Raw genomic sequence first — 17398 nt, forward strand, 5'->3', positions numbered from 1 at the left:
TCTACAATTTGTCTCGTCAAATGATTAGCTGCAATGTTAACATACAACGATATAGTGAATATATATATTGGCATCTTCCTTGACTTGTTCTCAAAACCAGACTACTAAGTTCAGCAATCGTATAAGCTTTTTCAAATTGCAAAATATCAACATTGGCTTGCTACGCTTTCTTTGTTATATAAGGAGCATAAGAGCTGTTTCTTTTAAATCCACCTTGCACTATTGAAAAGTACATATTCATACAAAATAAGTCAAGCACAACGTTGAATAAAGAGTAGGAATGCACATCTAAATAATTCAGTTAATTCTTCCTGCTTTCAGATGGAATGCAGTCCCGTATGCTTGAATGACCGTTACTTCCGTGGAATTAGAGCGCTAATAGTAAATGGCATCATTTCCTTTCATTAATATGCAAAAATATTACATTTTTTTGCATTTTCCACAAGAATGATGAAAATAAAATCTAGTAGCGTTACAATGGATTCTTAACGTTAATTAATTCATGTGAATTTATGGCTCAGCTGCAACGACAGCTGACATGGAACATTAAAATTTGTCAGAATTTCAGACAGCGGTGTCCAATGTCGTGTGAGTGCAGCTATGTTTGGTAACTAACCTGAAATCGTGACCGATTATTTTCAAGATGTAGGTAATGTAGGTGCTCCGAATGACGGTGACGGAAACGATGCTAAGCAGCATACATAATCTAAGCTCATGAAACACCTAAGCACCTAACACTGAAGCACCTAACATTCAAATCTGTCAAGTTAAGCAGACTAATATTTCGAACGGTAGGTATAAAGTAACGAAAATATTACCATTGTGATAGAAATCGTTAGAGAATCTGGTTTTAGCGGTGCGCATGTTGTAAACTTGCACTCATATTTGTTAGTGCTTGTCGCTAAGCAACAGTATACATGTTGTTTGAGGTTATAGAAGAGGTCATAGCCTCATTGTGATGAAAACTTTACTTTATAAACTAAAATATATTAGTTTATTATATTGGGTAAGTTCCGGAATGTCGGAACATAGTCGGGAAAATGCTAGCTGTGGTCTCAAATTCAAGACTGCTGTAATAATTTCCACTGCACGAAAACCCAATAATACTTACTGTATTAGCATGTATTATTTCCTGTATTTTAGCTGAAAGTGCATATTCAGATAAATACAGTCAAGAATCCATTGTTTGTATTCAGCAAGCGTGTATTCATGTGGATTCATGTGTATTCTAGTGTATTATTCTGAAATACTTAGATATTATTCCCTAATATTTTTCTTCGTTCAGCGAAGGAAAATACGAGTGACGTAATGACCGTGTCACCACGAGTCGAAGACGAGTGGTGACACGGTCATTACGTCACGAGTATTTTCCGAGCTGAACGAAGAAAAATATTAGGGAATAATATACTTATCACATGCACAAGCCAAGAATTCGTTATTTTTTTGCAAAATAAATAAGTTTTCCATGACGATTCCGCGTTTAAACTTTTGAACTACTTTAGGAATAATATCAGTACGCGGTGCACAAGTTGTCAATCATTTTCAGTCGTCCGTCGTGTGCGTTAGCGCTCACGTTCATTTGTGTGTGGAGCAAATGACAGCTCTCGGTATACACGTAGGCTACCTTCCGCAAAGTTATACTCTATTTCAAAGATAGCATAGTCCTAGAAATTTATCACAGACGAAGATACGCTATTTTTCGGGAACAAATATCGACTGAATCTCCACGGCACGAACACTGTAGGCCTAAACGTCGCGCCTGACCCTGTTTGCAATGTACGGAACCCACAGTATACGCGACCAGCTTCGAGTTCGTTGTTTCCGCAAATTATCCACGTAATTCCTTCAGAATATACAGGCGGTACACTCTTGTGTTTACATTGTTCGGATTATTAATGTCGTAGTCTGTGAAAATATCGATTTCATTACATGACTTTTGATCGTGGGAGAAACATCGGCCGCCATGTTGTTTGTTTACATATTTACGAGCACATCGAAGATCGACAAAAAAAAGGTCCGACGCACCAAAATTGATGACATAGACACGGGTTGTCGTGACGTAGAACGACCAGAGAATAAATCCCGTATTTTTTGTTCGGAGACGACAAACTTGGCTTGTGCATGTGATAAAGCCAACTTATTAGTGTGAATTTAACTGTGTCATTGCGTTTTGATGCAGTGTTCAGCACTTCTATTGCTCAAGTAATGTACTTGTGCTGCACATTGCATCTTCAAGTGAAACACTAATTTTCATGTTTTCTATTCTATAGATATCGTCACTTTGATATTAATCTATTGACTCTTTCTAGTTCAAAAATAATCGATATCAATGTATTAATATTTGGGGTACTTGTGTACAGTAGGTGTTGGCATACGGGACAAATGTTCAACATGATGGAGCAATAACTTTCAATGATAGTTAAAAGATCATAAAGCAGGATGATTTCAAAATTGAAGCAGTCTTTAAGGTAACGGCAACCGCCACTGATGAAAACTTTATATTTCAAGCGACTTTGTTCATCATTTTTTTTAAACAGAAGACAATGTCTCATTTACCTTCGGTTTTGTAGTCTTCATTCAATTCGTCAGCTCGACTGGCGATCAATATAACATGTGGTTTTCTGATTCCTTTCGCTGCTTCATCAAATGAATATTGGTCAAAGTTGATCGATCCTTTTATGAAACGCAGCCAAGTCATGTTCTACAATTGAAAGAGATTATAATAAATATGTTGGCTGAATGTAAGAACGATATGTAGAGATTATTATGAAAGAATCACATTAATTCGGACACTGCTGATATGTTTAGTTTTTTGTTTTTTTTACTATTACAAAGTATCACGGTTTAGCATAACGATGGGATAATCGCGAAATTAAAGGTATACTATCACCTATTCCAATTTAGCCACAGTTACCATGGAAAGAGAAAATCTAACCAATCACAGATTTTAAGCGGGTGGCCGCTTTTTAATAAACAGCGCCCTCACATGGGCATTTTGAATACCAATGAACGCCCCTTTGACCATATATGGGAATATTAGACTACAGGTTACTGTATACCTTTAAAGATGCACCTTGAACCACCGTGAAATGTGACATCCTATCACTCGTCCCATATGTAAATGTTGCTGGTCAGTGCAGAACTCACGATGCCTATTTATTTTTTTTATTGTTTAAATATGCCATTTTTCTAAACACATTATCATATACCTACAGTCACGTGCCTGTGTAAAGCTATGGAAGAAAGCGCCCTCAGATCAGTGCATTTTTTTACGTATCATGCCCCGGTCCATTGCCCAGATATGGGCAATCGCGTGTATTTCGGAACTACCTCTATTCTGGTTAATAAGTGCGTTGCTCTCCGCAAACTGATATCACCGGCGCGGCTCAACTGTCGCCACGCGCAACTACGATCTGATCGAGCAGACGTTTTCCTACTCTCGCGCTGGCTTTGTGTACGAATGGAACGTCTTTTGTTTCTAAATTCTTGTGAAAAACTGTGTATACCATGTGCTGTTCAGTATAAATTACAATAAACTGACATCACTCTTTTGTCCTTCTTACACCTCAATTTCAGCCTGCATCTCTGTTGGTCACGTAATAGTACGCATGTTGTTTTGCGCGTTCTTGAATTCTGCAGGTTGACAAATGACGTTGTTATGTATGTCAATACGTCTGTTACGTGCAGAGAAAACGAACAAAAGGGTGAACTCAGCAGTTAACGTTTAAACAAAATTTATTACGAAAATAAAACTAATTGCTAAGTCAGGGATAGAATACAAGCTTTAATAGTGCACAGACTACTTATCTCAGCTGGGACGGCAAAGCTCCAGTCTCAGAGTTGTAACAGTCAGTTGGCTTGAAGCTGCACAAAGTCCACAGTATAAATCCAGCGTTGGCAGTGAAGGTCTTGAAAAGTCTTGAGAATGACTACTGCTGGAGTTTAGTACACACAAGAGACACGATCCCAAAAGTCTGACTGGAAGCTGAGCACGTCCCTTTTATAAAGGCATATAAGAACAATCTAGAACTTTTATTGACATGCTAATTACTGTTCTAAAATTATCTCCCTTACACAACTAATCAACTTTCCAGAACATTCCAACATGACTAATTGAATTCAAGGTTGTTAGGTCATCAAGGGCAGTGACCTTGAGAATGTTCTAGACCAATTGAACTCAAGTCATGATGAGTGTGGGGGAAATGATCTACATAACACACCCCCTCTTCAAAAAAAGAAAATTTTTCAAAGAAAAATCTTTCTTTACAAATGTAATCTTGAAAAGGATTTAAGTACTCAAATTTTGTTGTACTCTAAAGTAAAATTTCTTGAAAGTGAACAACAATAAACTCTAAATACGAGAGAGACAGTCTGCAATTAAATTGTCTCTGCCTTTGATATGTCTAATGTCAAGACTAAACTCCTGTAACATTAAACTCCATCTTAGCAATCTCTGATTTTTGCCTTTAAATTTCTGCAGAAAAACAAGAGGGTTGTGATCAATATAAACCACTATTGGCTGATTTGAAGAAGTAACATAAACTTCAAAATGCTGTAAAGCTAATATCAAAGATAAACACTTTTTTCAATTGTAGAGTAGTTTCTCTGGGATTTGTTAAATTTGCGTGAAAAATAGCAAACAGGATGATCTACACCATGACTATCCTCTTGCAATAAAACAGCACCAGCAGCCGTATCACTAGCATCCACAGCTAATTTGAATGGCAAAGTGAAATCTGGTGCAGACAACACTGGAGCACTTTGCAGTATGGCTTTAAGTGTATCAAATGCCATTTGGCATTGCTCTGACCAAACAAACTTTACTTTCTTTTTAAGTAAGTTAGTCAAAGGCTCAGTAATTGTGGAGAAAATTTGGACAGAATTTTCTGTAGTAACCAGCCATACCGAGAAAGCGCATCAGTTGTCGTTTGCAGTTTGGTATGGGAAAACTTGAAATGGCACTGATTTTGGCATCAACAGGTTTTACCTCACCCTGTCCTACAGTATGTCCGAGGTAAGTCACCCTCGCCCACCAAACTCAGATTTGGCAAGGTTGACAGTCAACATTGCTTTGCTCAGTCTCTCAAAGAACTTCCGCATGAGCTTGATGTGTTCCTCCCAGGTGTCACTATACAGGACGACGTCGTCAACGTAAGCTGCACATCCGTCTAGCCCGGATATGACGTCGTTGATCATCCGTTGGAACGTTGCCGGAGAGTTCTTCATTCCGAATGGCATCACCTTGTACTGGAACAATCCGTCTGGTGTAACAAAGGCGGATATTTCACGAGCACGATCCGTCAGAGGGACTTGCCAAAATCCCTTCAGTAGGTCAAATTTCGTCACATACTTGGCTTTTCCCACTCGGTCGATGCAGTCATCAATCCTCGGGATTGGGAAAGTGTCTGTCTTTGTTAAAGTGTTGACCTTCCTAAAGTCCGTGCACATACGATAACTGTGATCTGATTTGGGAACAAGTATGCACGGCGAACTCCAGTTACTTTTACTGGGTTCAATAAAGTCATTGTCCAGCAGGTATTTGACTTCTTCCTGGAGATATTTCGCTTTGTTGGATTCAGTCTGTATGGATGTCGTTTTACAGGCTTACTGTCCCCAATATCAACGTCGTGATAGATGACGTTCGTCCTCGTTGGAACATCTTAAACAGGTGTTTATATCATGGAGCAGTTCTTTCACCTGTTGTTGTTGTTCTGGCTGGAGGTGTGCCACTTTGTAGACTCAAGCTACTCCAGGATTTCTGAGTTCTGAAGCTTGACCGAGCCAAGCTTGAGTTTAGAGTATTTTCACTCAAGTCAGTTTCAGTATCACTATCTTCATAATGATTTGAACTGACTGCACTGACAGGCTGAGTTATAGTAGGATTATCCCTATCCAAATATGGCTTAAGCATATTTATGTGACATAGCTGTTTTTGTTTTCGCCTGTCAGGTGTTATTATGATGTAATTTAAATCACTCAATTTCTTATCAATTAGATATGGCCCAAAGTAACGAGCATGGAGTGGTTTGCCAGGAACCGGAAGTAGAACAAGAACTTTTTGACCTGGTTCAAACTTCCGTTTTGAGGTGTTTTTATCGTATTTGGTTTTCATTGACTGCTGAGATGACTCAAGATTTTCTGTGGCTAGTTCACATGCCTTAGACAGTTTCGTACGAAAATCTAACGCATATTGTAAAATATTCAGACATCATCATCATCTGATAGGAATTTCTCTTTAACGAGCTTAAGTGGGCCACGGACTGTATGTCCAAATACAAGCTCAAATGGCTAAAACCAAGAGACTCTTGAATTGACTCTCTAATAGCAAAGAGCAGAAAATGAATTCCTTCATCCCACTGTTTCTCTGTGTCAAAACAGTAGGTCCTAATCATGTTTTTCAAAGTTTGATGAAATCGCTCAAGAGCACCCTGACTTTCTGGATGATAGGCGGATGACCTATACTGTTTAATGCCTAGCTGATCCATTACTTGTTGAAAAATTCCAGACATAAAGTTGGAGCCTTGATCGGACTGGACACATTAAGGGAGGCCAAATAAGTGAAATATTTGACTAAAGCTTTCATTATAGTCTTTGTCTTTATATTTCTCAGTGGTATGGCTTCTGGGAACCGAGTTGATGTACACATTATTGTCAGCATGTACTCATTTCCTGATCTTGTTTTGGTAGGGGCCCAACACAGTCTATTAGAATCCTACTAAAGGGTTCTTGAAATGCAGGAATTGGCTATAAAGGGGCCTTTGGAATGGTCTGATTCGGCTTTCCTACCATTTGACATGTGTGACAAGTTTTACAGAAATGTGCTACATCCTGCCTGAGATTAGGCCAATAAAAGTACTGAGAATTTATGATAAGTTTTCCTTACTCCCAAATGACCAGCCCAGGGCGTTTCATGGGCCAGGCGCAATATTTCAGCACGATAGGGCTTTGGAACCACAATTTGATGTTTTATAGCCCAATCGTCATCAACCAAAACTTCTGGAGGTCTCCATTTACGCATGAGAATACCAGATTTTGTATAATAGGAAACAGAGCTATCTGAATTTTACCTTCATCATCTACCCTGTCAAACAAAGACAAAATATCTGGGTCTTTGTGTTGTTCTGCAATGAGATTTGATCTAGAAAATGTCTGACTTTGGTCAGCAGAAGTTTTACTGGAAGTTTCAAATCCACGAGGGATAACGGAATGATCCGTGTCAAACACCTGACTGAGAAAGGTGTCATTTAAGTCAACATCTGTGACATTATTTTTGAGAGTATTTTGATTCTCAGAAGTTTTCTTTGACATGGCTCGAGTAATAGCACATGAAGGGAAAAGGCCGGGAATTTCTTCCTCTATCGGCTCTGGATTCTGATCTAAACTAGGATTATCAGTCACAAGTGGATTAGTAATGACCTTGTCCCCAGCAAGGTCGTTTCCAAGAAGAAGGTGAATCCCTTCAAAAGGCAAAAAAGGCCTAATACCTAAAGTCACAGGTCCAGAAACAAAGTCCGAAGACAAATAGACATTATGGAGAGGAACAGGAATGTAGTCATTACAATCTACCCCCTTAATAAGAACTTTAGAACCTGAAAATGACTTTTCAGAAAACGGCAGGGTATCTGCCAACAAAAGAGATTGGGAAGCCCCGGTATCTCTTAGAATTTTGACAGGGCGGCGGAAGAAAAATCACTAGAAAGTGATATAAACCATCATGAATAAACGGTTCGAAAATACCCATAATGCTATCTTGAGAAGAATTGACCTTGACCTCATTAATTGGGGATGAGAGGGGTTTATCCTCAGAAAATGTGTTGCACACATTATTAGACTCTAATTGAGTTGATGAAGAAATAAAGCCGGTTGGCTTAGATCCACTTTGACCACTTTGACCTTCACGTTTTCTTTTCAATTTGAAACACTCTGACATTAAATGGCCGTCTTTCTTACAATAATTACAAGAAAGTGTACCAAACTGTTTGTCAGAAGGAGACTGAGACTTGGGATCTGATGATGTGGGAGTGTTACTTGAACTCTGTGAACTATTGTCATTTGATTTCCTACTCTCCTTTGAGAAATTCTTGGATGAAAAGGAGGAGTTAAATTTACCTGCATTGTTTCTGTATGAAAAGGACTGGGATGGTTTGCTGAGAAAGGAAGATTTGTGGGTCAATGAATAGTCATCGGCCAAACGTGCAGCAACCTCCAATGTATCTGCCTTTTGTTCATTGATAAACGTCTTGATGTCACTCCGGATGCACCTTTTAAATTCCTCAATCAAAACAAGTTGTCGCAATTTGTCATAATTCTGACTGACCTTTTCAGAAGAACACCAACGATCAAACAGTTGTTCTTTTGTTCGAGCAAATTCACGTAAGTTTGATCTTTCACCTTCTCATAATCCCTAAATTTCTGACGTTAAGCTTCAGGCACCAACTCATAACCCTTGAGAATTAATTCCTTCACAGAATCATAATTTGAAGCCTGCTCTACTGACAACTGAATGTAAATTTCTCTGGCTTTACCCACCAAAGCACTCTGCAAAAAGCATAGACCAGGACTCCTTAGGCCAGTTCAGACTCTGAGCAATTTTCTCAAAATGAAGGAAATATTATCAACATCCTTTTCTTGGAAAGGGGGAACTAACCTGAAATGCTTAGTGATGTCAAACTTGTCTGAAGGGAAGAATTTTCCTGACTGTCCAAGCTCTAAACGTTTATTTCTACTGCAATCGCTGTTCTTCTAATCGCAATTCTTTTTCTCTCTGTCTTTCTTCCATTTCTAATCTTTCCTGCCTTTCTTTTTCTTTCTGTCTTTCTTCCATTTGCAATTCTTTTTCTTTCATTTGTAATTCTTTTTCTTTCATTTGTAATTCTTTTTCTTTCTGTCTTTCTTCCATTGCTAACTTTTCACGTGCCAAATCTGCCTGTATTTTTAGCTCTAATTTTCTGAGTTCAAAGGAAGACTCAGGTTCATAATCTTTTAGGGCAGACTCCTCAAAATGGCCTGAATTAACTAAATGTTTTGAAATCTTGAACTGTATCTCTCGCTTGCCATAGATCTTTTGACTTCTACTTTAAGGAAATTTGCCAGTGCTATGAGGTTGTCTTTTCTGAGGGAATTAAATGTGTCCTGATCAAGGTCCTCCATAAATTCGTCTGGCTTGAATTCCGCCATGATTAAATTTCGCTGAGTTTACAGTGTAAAGTAGTTTTGAAAAGGTAGGCAAAATGTTGTCAAACGGCTCAAAATATTCGTCTCCCGGACGAGCCCCCAATTTTGTTACGTGCAGAGAAAACGAACAAAAGGGTGAACTCAGCAGTTAACGTTTAAACAAAATTTATTACGAAAATAAAACTAATTGCTAAGTCAGGGATAGAGTACAAGCTTTAAAAGTGTACAGACTACTTATCTCAGCTGGGACGGCTCAGTCAGTTGGATGAATGAACAGTCCTTGCAGGCTTGAAGCTGCACAAAGTCCACAGTATAAATCCAGCGTTGGCAGTGAAGGTCTTGAAAAGTCTTGAGAATGACTACTGCTGGAGTTTAGTAACACACCAAGAGACACGATCCCAAAAGTCTGACTGGAAGCTGAGCACGTCCCTTTTATAAAGGCATATAAGAACAATCTAGAACTTTTTGACATGCTAATTACTGTTCTAAAATTATCTCCCTTACACAACTAATCAACTTTCCAGAACATTCCAAACATGACTAATTGAATTCAAGGTTGTTAGGTCATCAGGGGCAGTGACCTTGAGAATGTTCTAGACTAATTGAACTCAGGTCATGATGAGTGTGGGGGAAATGACCTACATAACACGTCGTATTTATGAAAAACTGACCCAATGGCGAAGAATTTTTGATGTCGCACGCATTTCTATCTGCAAAACAATGTTGAATATCATGTAAACTACATATTTATCATTCCAAAAGGTATATGATAAAACCTTGGTCGTACGGCGTACGGGTCCGCGCACGCTCGGGCCCTTCCGCCGTACGACCTCGGGCCACAAAAATAGTATCAGGGCCGTAAAGATTATAAAGAGCCAGGGATTTCACTCCAGATATAGCCTTACGCCAGAAAATATAATTCATTTATAAGTTTATCTATTACTTTCCGTCTCAATATGTTGTCTGGGACTGAACCAACTTGTTTACTGAAAATATCTCAGTGGACCTCACCGGATCTAAGATTGCTTTTGTTATCTTTTTCGTATTTATGGTTCCATATATATCCGGTGAAAGAAATTCACTTCTTATTTCGCAACATATCTGTAGTTATGTGAAATCTTTATGGCTATGCACAATAGGAAAAAAAGACTTAAAAGTCTGACGCCTTATCTTATTGCGTGCGAGTCTTGAACTCAACATACTCTATTTCTTTATTCTTACAATTAATAGCTAATGAAATACCAGGTCCTTGATCATATCAGATTCACAGCTCAGAAAAAAAACTCTTAAAATTGAACATCTTGAAGAACTCTGTGGTCAAGAATTTATGTGGACATGTAATGGTCATTCCTTTTTTTCACTTTTGCGTTGAAGTCATCATAGCTGCAGAGCATTGACATACGCATATTGACTGATGTTTCTCATTCGATAGTCATTGCTCATAATTACACATAAATACAACGTCAGTTTCAATGCAATCCGCACTTCAAGCGTTGAATAAAATCTACTCTTCTTTTATAATGTAATATGGCAATCATACGCACGTAAGTATATATGACAGCGCTTCGTTTACAGCCGTTCATAGAGATTTGTGATCACAAAAATCAAAGTGATTTGTAATTCAAGAGACCACGACGTTTCCTATTCAGCATTATTTTTGCCAGCTCTATAAATTTATAAAATGAAATACGAAACGAAATAGTGCTAAGTACTCACCTTTTCACATGCCACTTCAAATGACACAAGTTTACCATCCGCATCGGTGACTTTGTAAACGATCAAAAAGACCGCATTATGTGCTCCAAGAAACATATTGTGAGTGACGTAATACTCTGGTTGGCCGGCAAAATCCCACATGCTCACTTCTCCGACATCTTTGATGCTAGCGTTCTGAACATCGATACCAGGTGTACGAGTGTACTCTTGTTGTTCTGGTGGTGGCGCTATTTCTTTTCCTCTCTTTGTCAAGTAGGCTTGAATTAATGTCTGTAACGATTAGCAAATTAATTTTAAAATCTGTTTAGGAATGTTTAGATAAAAATATAGTTATCAAATGGATAAACCAGTTTGTCCTCTCCAGACAAGAAATATGGGATTCATATTTTTAGTATTCTTCATCTTGTCAATAACGTTGTTGCGCATGGGTCGATTTCTAAAGTGCAGATCCGAGTCAAAAGAAAGAAATGACAACTGATTTGGTCAAAAGTGGTGTCATTGCTTTAAAGAATGCACCGTTATCAGTGATTATTATCAGAATCAAGCATTAAACAGTACATCCACTTGACAAAGTTTTAGTGTTTTTTAAGTTTTTCTTTTCTATTTCTGTTCCAGTGTGGCTTAACGTACGATGAATGAAAGTACTTCTAACAACCTAAAGGTTAACTGTGTCGGGCCATGGTAACCGATTCAGTCTCTGGGGTCGTTGTGGTATTTTATATGTTCATTATTAGGGAGCCGTCATTATTTATGGCCTGGGGGGTCGGAGGAATCTGAGGGGGGGGGGTCACTCAAAAAATCGAAAGCTACAAGGGGGGTTGCTCAAAAGTGGAGAACAAGAAAGGGGGGCCTACTCAATTTTGTTGATATGTACTGAAGCATTTAGTAGAGTTACGAATTAATACAACAATAATAGTAAAGATATGTATATTCATACCCGGTATTTGTGTACACACACACATAATATATATATATATATATATATATATATATATATATATATATATATATATATCATAATACAGGTGGTTTCAAGTAGAAACTAAAATCTCATTACACTATGTGTTTCACGTTATTGTGATCTTCAGACGAGAATGATCAGCTATTCGACATGGCAAGCCTTATATTAGAGGCTAGTACTGAGTACATTTTTCAGTATTTCCGGATTAAATATTGATATACTTACCTGATCATTCATGAGAAACGTCTGCTTTCTATATTCTATATTATATAGGTTACCGATGGGGGAAATGTGTAAAGCAAGCTAATTCTGATTCTATAAAGTTTAAAACCAGTGGAATGCCTTGACAACAAACCCATCTTTTATTGCAGGAAAATAATAATAAATAATAAATGTGAATAAATGTATGTCTGTCGCTATTTTTTCGTTTTCAATAAATGTAATTGAAATCAGTGAACTGGAATATAAGTTTTGGAATACTGTCTCAGATTTCTGTTCCTTTGAGTTTTTTTTATGAAAAAAATCTGAAAAAAATACTCCCCAAATGCCACCAAATAACACCATTTTAATCTCTATTTTTCAAAAGCTCCAATGACCTCCCCCCCCCCCCCGCGACCGCTTTTGCAGTCGCTTGTGGTGCTTTCGCACTACATCTTCCTCCTCTTGTAAACAAATCCTACAGACCTGTACATCAGCCGCTGTCACAGCAATAGAACCTATTTCCGACACAGACCTGTACCACAAGGTTTTATCAGGGTCTGTACAGGGCCTGTCGCAGCAGCAATCCATTTTACTTTATAGATATTTAACTTTTTCAATTTTTTTTGGGGGGGGGTCACTCAAAATTTCTTTAGCAGAGAAGAGGGGTTAAAGTAATCCGCGTAAATAAAACACAAAATCGCGATAAAAATCATGCAATTTGTTACAATAATTTAATCCAGCCACATCAAAGAAAAATAAGAAGACTGTTCATGTGATAAATATATAATCCCATGATTTTTTTCTCTGTTTGACGTCATCGTATACTCGTGTTTTTCGCGGAGCCGCATGGACATTTCATTCTGATGATATGCTGCATTGTTAGTGTACAATGTTGACGATCGCTCTTCCAGTAGATAATATTATATGGTGATATTGAGTATCACAGACTGATATTTCTGGTATTTCGCAAATCAGTTCGTAAATGTTGCCGTTGACTGTTTGAGCGGTTTTTTAGACTTACTTTGTCATTTCTTTGGTAATTTATTGGTATGGTCACTTACCCGCTGAAGCGATTCTTTCAATGTAGTTTTGCCAACTCCGCCCTCTCCACAGAGAAAAACTTTCATGATTTCACGTTCATATCCAGACTCTCTCATCAAGTCATTGTATTCCTTCTGTTTCTGTTTTAAATCATGTAAAATACGCGATAAATAGATTAGCGTCAAAACGTGACACCAATCGTCAAAGTGCATTAACATATTTGTGAAGTTTATCTGTTACGCCGTACAAAGATATGTGAAAAACATAGGCGTAGGAACCGGGGGGGGGGCGCCCCCAATGCTGAAGTTGGGGTGGCAAAGGTATATCTGCCCCTCCCCTCCCCCCTTTTACAAATACACATGACTACGGCTAGCTGTCCCAACTATTGCTGAGTGCTATGTATGGAGTTAAACAAACAACTGGAGTTAAGGCGCCGTAAAATAAATTCTGTTTGCCGTCCATGGCCATTCGGCATTGCTGTCTTGACAATCAGAATATTTAGCATTTTAGTGTGCAATAGCGTAAGTTTTCTGTCATTAATATGCAAAAATAACTATTTGTCGGCATTTTCGGCAAGAACGATGATATCAAAACCTGCAAGTGTTATAATGAATACAAAAACTCACACTAATTCCTATGAATTTATGGCTCAGACTACAACTGAGCTGCAACAACGACCGCACATGCAGAATTTTTTTCCGAATTTCAGGCAGCGGTGTCTGAAGTCGCGCCTGCAGCTATAATTAGTAACAAACCTGACATCGCGATCAGCGCTATTGGATTTCGGCTAAAAAAATAGTTGATACACAAAATTCAGAATAAATAGCCTTTAAAGTTACAGTTAGTGGAGCATTCAACTCAACAGAAACAGTGATCAGGACTAGTATTTATTTGACACTTAAAAAGGAGGATTTGTACTAAAGGCTGTTATAATTTGTTCAGTTACCCACTGTTCTTACTGTAAAAACTTGTAATTTTACGGAAGGGATAGTAGTTCCATCTTTTACCAAGATGTTTAGCATTTGTTTTCCGAGTGACACCTACATAATTTGTTATACTCAGTAACTTTTTGCAGTTTTATATTTGGAATTTTCAGGTTTTGCAAGAACACCTTTTTGTTCTAAGCTTACCCCAACATGTTGAAATGCATAGTGTACAGTTGTCAAAACAACTGTTACAATTCGTTTTTCTCGTATTATCTCATTACCTCATCTTGGCCTGCTTTTACTCATGGACTCGTCTTAGCTTGCTGAGAGGTACTGATAATCTCCAATTGACTACACGAGACGTTCAGAGTTCGTTGGTACTACATAGACTTTATTTCTCGGTAGGCAAGCTTGGCAGCTGCCATCGCCCAAGATACGCTTCATCAATTGTCTATCCCCCTGCCCTATCTGTTGTATTTTTCTCTCTGTCCTTTGTATTCCTTTTCCCGTATTATTTTAGAATGGGATTTTTTACGTTATGTTTAAGGCTTGGTTTTGATCATATGATAGATATGAATTAAAGATGGAAATATACGTCAAATTGTAAACATCAATACAGATCTCGATCTTAAATGTACATGTCATAATTAATATACAAATGTCACTTAGACACGTTGCAAAATTGAAGCCATTGCGTAAACGGTGAAGTTCTTATGTTCCTTCATTAGGTGTTGATTCAAATATATTTTGTTTTCTTCAAAACTTCGTAAACGTCGTAGTAATACGTAATTTGCATCTTTTACATTTGTCGCAAATATGCTTTGTATTCATAATTGAGATCCTGTTATTTTAATTAATAGTTTTACTCTTGCCTATGACCACCTAGTGCATAAACCTCCGTCAGAGACAAACTATAGATCTGCGTAACACAACTAGTTGATTACTATCACACAGTACATGTTGTACATTATGTACTGGTATAGTGTTAATTGCCAATGTTTATTATGGAAATTTTTGTTGAGACTCACAGTCACCTAACTCTAAGTATGCTTGTTGTACTTATACAAATATAACCTTTGTTTCCAAGCATTGCTTTCAACGTGCTTAATGAAGAGCATAAGAAACACTGCATTGTAAATGTAACAGATGATTTTTCATACTTGTGACCCATAAACAGATGGGAAAGTTAAAGTTTATGCGATTGATGTTTGTTGTGTTTTTTTTCTGTTTTTTTTTTTTTTCTGGCTGGCGTGTAGGTTTTTCAAAAATCCAAGGACGACAAACAAAGAATTTTCTTTACATGGCCTAATACATAAAAACACAAATATTGAGACAATGCCGTATGTGAAAGTAGAGGTGCTTTCATTACATTTTTTACTATTTAGATTGTTTTTGGCCTGTTTTAATTTTTTAAATTTATTCATGTATGATTTAATATTTTAATTTATTCGTATATGCAAATTTTAGATCGTAATTCATTCGTCACCAGAGTATAGGTTATCTTTGCCCCCCCCCCCGACCGTGAAGTGCTTCCTACGCCCCTGAAAAAATATACGAACAGCAAACAATTTTAGACAGAGCAGACTGTAAGGATTTCTGATTCATTGAGTGTGTCGTTTAACCTTATGCTTTGATATGCAAACAACTAAACTGAAAAGGAAAGGATCAGTACACTTCTCTTACCCTTTCATAATCCAAGAGTACGTCTTTAGAAGTTTCGCTTGCGACATCGACAGGCCTTTGTCCATCCTTGAGGGGTTACAATGATAGACATTAGTCATATATTAGTCATGTATTCTACAGAGTTTGTAAATCATTTGTTTCGAGAGTATGGTTACTTTGGTATGATATGTATGCCATAGGTTGACGAAGAGGTGTTACATATAAGCTAGTACTGTGCTGCTTTTCAAGAAAATTATTGGAACACGATTGGAAGTAATTTGGGATAATTGGATAGTGAACAAAATGTTGGTAAAATCTGCAAATGTAAGCTCGTCTGCTTTTCTCTTTGAGCAATGCACTCGTTTTTATGAGTAATTTGTAATATTGCAACATTAACCTGCGCGGCACCAAACACTTTTGAGAAATTTGAAAAATGTAAAGATCTAATTCTCCAGACTTAGTTCCAATCGTGTGATCAACACTTATGAATCATTTGAGTCTTTGTGTGTCGTTGAAGGTTGTGTCAAGCCCATGTCATAAACGTTTTGTTGATACTTCTGTGCAGGAGCACTGGATACCTATTCCCAGTTGAATCGGTAGGAAGATAATTATAATCCAATAATAACATAATATAAAGACTGAGGTTGATGATCGATTTCAAGGAGGGAATAAAATGAATTAGGTGAATGTATGCAATTGTATACACGGAAAAATCGACAAATGTTCAACTTTTAAAAGCTGTACACATTGAATATAAATCAACTATTTCTTTGCCTGAAGTTCTAACGATTTCTTTCTGTACCTAGTAAATTCACCATAATTATATCTGGCATTATTCTCACAATCTTACTTGTGAAGGCCTATAGACATTGACAATGGTGATAAAACGATGTTGTATTGAAACAACAATACAACATACTGCATATGTTAATTGGATCTTACTTGTGAAGGCATATATATATATATATATATATATATATATATATATATATATATATATATATATATATATATATATATATATATATATATATATATATATATATATATAACTATATAACTATCCATCTATCTATCTATCCATCTATCTATCTATCTATCTATCTCGTGATGAAACGGTAATCGATGTTGTATTACAACAACTATACAATACTACATAAGTATGTAAATTGTATCAAACTAAAAACAGTACTTTCTTAAAATGCAAATTTGGAAGTGCAGGGTTTAATTAAAATTTTACGTTGTCGATATTAAGTCATTGAACTGTTGTTTATTAATTGGACAGAATATCTGGTATCAATATTCCAATATCAAAATACGAAATTAAATATTTTGTCTTTCTTTACCTTATTTTTACTATGTATATCACTACCATATTGCAACAACAGTTGGACTGTCTTTCCATGCCGAGAATAGCTTTCCTTTGCTGCAAGATGAAGAGCAGTATCACCATTCTGAAATATATAAATATAACATATGTATATCTATCTTGCACTGAAAGTATCACTCTCATACAACAAAATGTACAGAACATTTTGCTTGTAACATGAACATGTCATTATATAAGGATTAATTAGGTAATATAGAACAGACTCATGAAAATAGCTTTCAGAACATGATTCACGTCTTTGGAAATACACTCACATTTGAATATCAATCTTTTATATCATCGAATTGAATTCTGTTTACTTTAACTTATTGAGGAAAATGGCATCAA

General features: G+C 37.0%; 1 protein-coding gene across 1 annotated transcript; it reads right to left on the reverse strand.

Annotated features, from left to right (window-relative positions):
• Window positions 1-2548: 2548 nt before the first annotated feature.
• Window positions 2549-17091, reverse strand: LOC139127529 (probable serine/threonine-protein kinase roco4). Its single transcript, XM_070693436.1, has 5 exons — window positions 17028-17091; window positions 15703-15768; window positions 13114-13233; window positions 10891-11160; window positions 2549-2701 (listed from the first exon to the last, which is right to left on the reverse strand). The coding sequence occupies exons 3-5, from the start codon at window positions 13207-13209 to the stop codon at window positions 2549-2551; spliced, it is 519 nt and encodes a 172-aa protein (XP_070549537.1). The 5' UTR covers window positions 13210-13233; window positions 15703-15768; window positions 17028-17091.
• Between the last annotated feature and the right edge of the window lie 307 nt (window positions 17092-17398).

Source organism: Ptychodera flava, unplaced genomic scaffold (genome assembly GCF_041260155.1).
Source record: "Ptychodera flava strain L36383 unplaced genomic scaffold, AS_Pfla_20210202 Scaffold_33__1_contigs__length_2856901_pilon, whole genome shotgun sequence".
NCBI classification, from domain to species: Eukaryota; Metazoa; Hemichordata; class Enteropneusta; family Ptychoderidae; genus Ptychodera; species Ptychodera flava.

What these genes read in the sequence shown, in the direction of transcription:
- LOC139127529 (XM_070693436.1), bottom strand. Translation starts at nt 13,209, where the DNA reads ATGAGAGAGTCTGGATATGAACGTGAAATCATGAAAGTTTTTCTCTGT. An exon ending in TGAAAGAATCGCTTCAGCGG is followed by an intron (nt 11,161 to 13,113) that starts GTAAGTGACCAT and finishes TAATCGTTACAG; the next exon opens with ACATTAATTCAAGCCTACTT. An exon ending in TTGAAGTGGCATGTGAAAAG is followed by an intron (nt 2,702 to 10,890) that starts GTGAGTACTTAG and finishes TTTCAATTGTAG; the next exon opens with AACATGACTTGGCTGCGTTT.